Source organism: Phytophthora infestans, genomic scaffold (assembly GCF_000142945.1).
Source record: "Phytophthora infestans T30-4 supercont1.32 genomic scaffold, whole genome shotgun sequence".
In the NCBI taxonomy this organism is placed as follows: Eukaryota; Oomycota; class Peronosporomycetes; order Peronosporales; family Peronosporaceae; genus Phytophthora; species Phytophthora infestans.
Window position 1 is genome coordinate 788,583 of NW_003303727.1, and position 6,000 is coordinate 794,582.

The window sequence follows — 6,000 nt, forward strand, 5'->3', positions numbered from 1 at the left end:
TAGCCTCCATAGTACACGCCACCGGATGTCTGCCTCTCCACCGGCTCAGCCACGGACACGGACGTCTATCCCTCGCCGTCCGAGCGGGACGGCATTTCGTTTCTTACGACGTCCGTGACAGTTCATCTGTACTAGAACCATGCAGCTCTGGGGGCCTCTAGCTTTCTTACTCGGTGCCACCTCCGCTACCGAGGCTCGCACTTTGACCGCCAACTTCGACATCTTGTCCTACAATGACGTCTACGAGATGTTGCAGGACACAGTCGAAGGGATCAAGCTCGGTGGTCCATCGCGTGTGGTCCCTATCGCCAAGGCCATGCGTGAGTCAAACCCCAACAGCCTCGTGCTGTTCGCAGGCGACACAGTGTCGCCGTCGCTTTGGTCGACGCAGTTTAATGGTCAGCACATGGTCAAGGCTCACAACGCTATCGGTCTGGACTTTGCGTCTCTGGGCAACCACGAGTTCGACTTCGGACTCGAGAACTTCATGAACGTTACACTGGCCTCGAACTTCCCGTGGCTGAACGCTAACTGCTACGAGATCGCTAATCGCCAGCTGCTGCGCGGTACGGTGCCCCACGCCATCAAGAACTTGACGGACGCTACAAACGGCCACCTTTCCATCGGCCTGTTCGGCGTTATGTATGACATGCAAGACACCAGCAAAGGACTATACTGGGAGGACCCGATTCAGGCCGCGCGTGAGCAGGTGGCGGCTCTGAAGGCTCAGAACGTTGACTTTATCATCGCTATGACACACCAGGACCTAGCGGACGACAACCGCATCTCCAAGGAAGTGGCAGGCATCGACCTTATCATCGGAGGCCACGACCACACGTCGATGTTGCAGACCAACTTCGGTACACCGTATCTTAAAGCCGACTTCGACTTCCGCTCCATCTGGAAGTCGCACGTTGAGTACTACGCTGCTGACGCTAACAACGACCGTACGTCTCTTATGACGCACCAGGCTATTCCGATTGTCGAGAGTATGCCGACAGACAACACTCTGGACGCAGTCATCGCCACGTACCAGGCTCAGATGGACGCGCTCGAGGAACGGGTCATCGGCAATCTGTGCGAGGACCTGGACCTCACGCAGGCAGTCGTGCGCACAAAGGACTGTAAGATCGGCCATCTCTTCGCTGACGCTGGCCGCCAGTATTACGGCGCCGGCTCCGCTGACATTGCCGTCATGAACGGCGGCGGTATCCGCGGTGACAAGGTCGTGGCGGCCGGTAATCTGTCTCTGGGCGAGGTGCTGTCGTGGTCGCCGTTCGGCAACACGTTGATGACCATCCAGACCAACGGAGCGTCGCTCAAACTGTTCCTAAACCGGGAGATGGTCGGAAACTGCGGTGACAACGTTGTCCAACAGAACGGCTTCTACGTTCATCCGTCGGGCTTCAACTATAAGTACACGTGCACCGGTAATCGCGCTGGCGCTGTGTCAAGTCTGACGTGGCTGAACCACCCGACCAACACAGGCGACGTCAAAGACACTGACGAGTTCGTCATGGCCCTCAGCAATTACCTATACACGACCGAGTTCGCTGTGATTGAAGGTGTGAACGCCACTGTGAAGGTCAGCGAGGCTGAAGCCGAACGCGTCGACTCGGCTCTCGAGGCCTACGTCTCTAAGGTGGGCAACGATACTGTGTGCCTACCCGACGAACTGCGCTCGTTCGTCTCATTCTAAGCTCATCACAAATAGGATGCAGACGAAGGACAGCCTCATTAAACACAGATAGACTTGCACAGTGTGCACCGTTGCAACGAAAATATAAGCAGCATTAGTTTTTATCTTGTTGGAATTTTTGTAGTGCATTCGTCAGCAAACCGGCCGTCTTCGTGGGGATTTTTCACGTTGGAAGTTCTAATGCCATGGAAAAGACTGAAGCACATCTTAACACAGCCTCTCCAACAGCGCAACCGACGTTGTCACGGTAAATTACCGTCGGTAATGCAACAACATAAAGTCTGGTGCAAGTCTTCAGCATGTCGGCTTAGAGAATTTTACGGTACTCTGTACTAAACTGGAAGCGAAATAAGGCTGTCGTCACTTTGTATCACATTTGTCGATTCGGAGCTGGTGAAGTGTACGTGTACTTCAAGTGACAGTGAATAATCATTACTTGCAGCACAAAGTGACACGTTCATCTTAATAAACCTGGGCAAAGGTTATCTAAGCTAATACTAGAGCCGCCCTGTTTCGAACATAATATTTTTGTAAGTAGCTTAAAGCAAAAAATTCTCTCAGCTTTGAATGGCTCGAACAGCAAACCTGTCATAACGGATCATTCCTGATTTGTAGCCATCGCGATCTTCTGTCGAACAAAACTCAGTTTATTTGATTGGCAAAGTTTCACTATCCAGGAACCTCCACAATGATGTTGCATCGACTGCTTCCTGTTGTCTTGGCCTCGCTACCTCTCACGTCAGCATGGCTCGCTCCCATCGTTTCCAAAGGCAACAAGCTCTTCGACTCGGAGACTGGTCTCGAATTTCGCAGCAAAGGGATGGCCTACTACCCCCGACCCAACAGTGGCGAAATGGCAGACGTCGCTAACTACGACTGGGCTGCTGACGAGCACGAAGACGTGTGGAAACCTCAACTCGAGGTCATGCAAGACCTCGGAGGGAACACGATTCGTCTGTACTCCGTAGACCCCAGTGTGTCACACGACAAGTTCATGTGCGCGTGTTCACAAGCAGGAATCTACGTGTCTGTGGGCATGGCTGCGCCTTGTGTAGGGTGCTCTGTGGCCGATGTGGCCGCCCCCAAATGCTACCCGGACGACATGTTCACCCGCATGCAAATGGTGTACAACGCCTTCGCAGTGTACGACAACACTCTGCTCTTCAGTGTTGCCAACGAGCCCAACCTCATCTCCGTAGACGGGGACTCAGGCGAATCCGTCATGCCCTGCATTAAGGCCATGATTCGAGACATCCGTGAGTATGCTGACAGTTGTGTGGGAAGTCTGAGGGAAGTTCCGATCGGCGTGGAGATGGCGGATATTCCACCGAGAGCTCAATGGCTGCAGTACTTTGACTGTATGGCGAGTAATGACAGCTCGAGCGGCAGTGGAGATGCCTATGAACGAGCGCAGTGGATGGGATTCAACCCGTACGTGGAGTGCGACCCTACTGAACACACAGAGTACTCGCAGTCGAAGGGATTAGTGACGCTCATGAAGGACTACAAGGACGCAGCGTACCCACGCCCCATCATGTTCGGCGAATTCGGCTGCAACACGGGAGACAACACGATGGACGGATACGAGAACCAGCGCAACGTTCTACGATGTCGGTAAACTTGTTTTCTTCACTTTTTGCAATTTGAGAATATAAAATGACAGAAAGTGTATGTTTTGGCAGGCAAAGTGGGAGGAGGCAGACATGACAGAAGCAATTGTGGGTGGCAATGGTTTTGAGTTTTCAACTGAAATTGCCAACCCCGAGGGGGAAAAAGGTGCGTTGTTTTTATTAGCGTTTCAAAACTTCAAAAAGGTGCATTTGTAGAGCAGTAAGCTTCTTGAAATATGAACTTCGGGTCGTAGCTCACTGCGCGCTTTTAACCAGTTGAGTCAATGATCACCGTGGTCTGTCAGTTGAGGTGGTCGTCCACGTCACGTAGCTGCCAGTCCTGTCCCTGATCAGAAGACGGTGTCCGGTGGCCACAGAAACCGCTGCCCTAAAATACACCTACAGCTATCCTAGCACACGCACAGCAAACGGTAACTGAGTTCCTAGGCCGCGTGCACGTAAGGGAATCCGTCGAGATCTATTGCCAGATCGCTCGCGCGTGATCCCGGGGGCTCTTAGTACCGGGGGCTAACTCCACTACCCTCTCTTTGGGGACACGTCACGACGTTGCGGGCTGCTGATACCGACGATCCTACGGGGCTACAATACCCGTCTCTCTGACACACTCTTGGGAAACCCTCACACTCAAGGACTAACACTGCGATGACACTGGCTAACTGGCTAACTGGTTGTTGTACTTATCTTCTGCGCGAAACGTATCAGACCGATACGCTCGTGGCTCTCTCTGGAAGCACTTGCCTGCTTCTCTGCTAATCTCGAACTGAGGCTATCCCTCTACTACCACATGCACTTGGTCTCCCGCTCCCTCATTCAAGCAACAGCGACTCCTCACGAAGTTCGCCATTCGCCGCACACTTGCCTTGAGTATACCGGGTCGTCTGGATCTTCAACCGGTTGCTCCTTTAAGGTGGCAGCTGCTCGAAGGTGGATGTTGACTTATCCACTTCACTGTCTTGTCCTCCTGTCCGTTGATCTCCGTCGCTCCTCGCCTGCCGTCCATGTCTGGATAAGATGAGCCCCCAAGAGGATTTCATCCGCTTACTCTCTTCCCCTGCCTACGAATCGTCCGCGATTCGTCCATCGTCGCTGCTAGCCCGCTCGTCCATCGCCGCTGTCCTTGCCACCGTATCCGCTGTCTCTTGGTCCGCTAATCCGCTCGTCCATCGCCGCCATCTTCTTGTGCTGCTAGGCCTTCTTCGCCATGCAGTTAGTGCGCGGGCTCACGTGGGATTGCATTCCCTGCACCATCGCTGTCATCCTCGCTGTCGTCACCTTCTTGATCTTGGTCGCTGTCGTCCGAATCTTCGTCTGCACCAGTGTGCACGCGTCCTTGTCGCCACAGCTCCTCGTAATCTGCTTGGTTGATCCAGAGCTTCTGGGGGCCGTCTGGGTCAAGTCGATCACCCAGCCGCTCAGCTTCGAACTCCAGTATGTATCGGCCGGTGCGGGTCCGACATCGTCGGCGGCGGCGTTCAACCACAACGTCGTCCGGCCGCCATCTGCTGAGGCGAGGACGTGAAGACACCAAGCTGTCGACACCGCGTCGCCCTCGTCCAGCAAACACGTAAATGGTCGGCTCTTCATCTTCTTCGTCAGGTGGTCCGACTGCTCGTCCTCGTGCTGGTGCGTCTGCTGCTGCTGTTGCTGTGTGTCTGGCTCCTCCATCATCTCCGCTGGTCGTCGTGTCTGGTCCTGGTCGTAAGCCTCCATGGGCAGGTACATCGGCTTGTCCTCGTACTCTTCCGCTTGTCGCTGGTTGTTCGGCACTGACACCACTCGCATCTTCTGGTGTGTGCGTCGTTCTACTGGCTGCTGCTGCGTTAGTCTCGTCACCAACACTTGGCACTGCGTCTGTGTACGGAGCTCTTCGCTGTCGTGCTCGCGTTCGGCTAGCAATGGTGTCTGCGTTAGGGTCGACTGCAGCTCGGGCCGTGAAGCGCACGCGCTTGCGTGGTGGCGCACGGCCTCTCGACTGCTCCCCGTGTCCGTCGTCGTCTTCGTCATCCTGATCCTGCTGTGCTGTCGGGGTGGCACGTCGCTTGCCTGGGGCCGTCTTCCGCGTCGGCAGCACGTCTGTGGCGCTGGTGACTTGCTGCCCTGCGCTGTCGGCAGCAACCTGACTTGTGTCGCTGGTCGCTATCGCCCCGCTGCGTCCGTCTCCATCCGTCGTGCTCGCTCCACCACTCGTTCCTGCCGCTGCCGCCGCTCTATCTTCAGCAGCCTCCGTCGCTGCTATTACCGGTTCGTCTCCGTCGTCGTCCTCAGAATCAGCGTCAGCCGCCGCGACTGCCTCCTCCTGCAAGTCAGCTGCGATGTCGCGCGCCATCTCTTCCAGCAGATTCGTCGGATAATAATAGGAGATCAGGAACGAGCAATGCGTCACTAGCTCCTTTCCCGATTCCAGCATCTTCACTCGGAAATTGTCATATCCGGCCGCCTCTATGATCTGCGCAGGTCCACGCCAGCGATGCCCGAACTTGGTGATGCCTGGTCCTCGCGCGTGCCTGTACACCCATACCAATTGAATTGGTCTAAAGTCTCGTCCTGTACATACCTTCCTCTGGTTGTAATACATCGCCTGCCTTGCTTGCTCCTTCGCTAGCGCCAATGCCGCCAACTCACGCGCCGTCTCCAAATCTTCGAGCAGCACTCGATGGTACTCCTGCAATG

General features: G+C 55.0%; 2 protein-coding genes across 2 annotated transcripts; both read left to right on the forward strand.

Moving 5' to 3' along the window:
* Positions 1 to 139: 139 nt before the first annotated feature.
* On the forward strand, positions 140 to 1,699 carry PITG_14123 (calcineurin-like phosphoesterase, putative; the record flags this gene model as incomplete). Its single annotated transcript, XM_002899198.1, has 1 exon — positions 140 to 1,699. The coding sequence occupies one exon, from the start codon at positions 140 to 142 to the stop codon at positions 1,697 to 1,699; it is 1,560 nt and encodes a 519-aa protein (XP_002899244.1).
* A 691-nt stretch (positions 1,700 to 2,390) lies between these two features.
* Positions 2,391 to 3,317, forward strand: PITG_14124 (glycoside hydrolase, putative; the record flags this gene model as incomplete). The annotated part of the gene is made up of 1 exon (XM_002899199.1): positions 2,391 to 3,317. One exon carries the CDS (start codon positions 2,391 to 2,393, stop codon positions 3,315 to 3,317), a length of 927 nt encoding a protein of 308 aa, XP_002899245.1.
* Between the last annotated feature and the right edge of the window lie 2,683 nt (positions 3,318 to 6,000).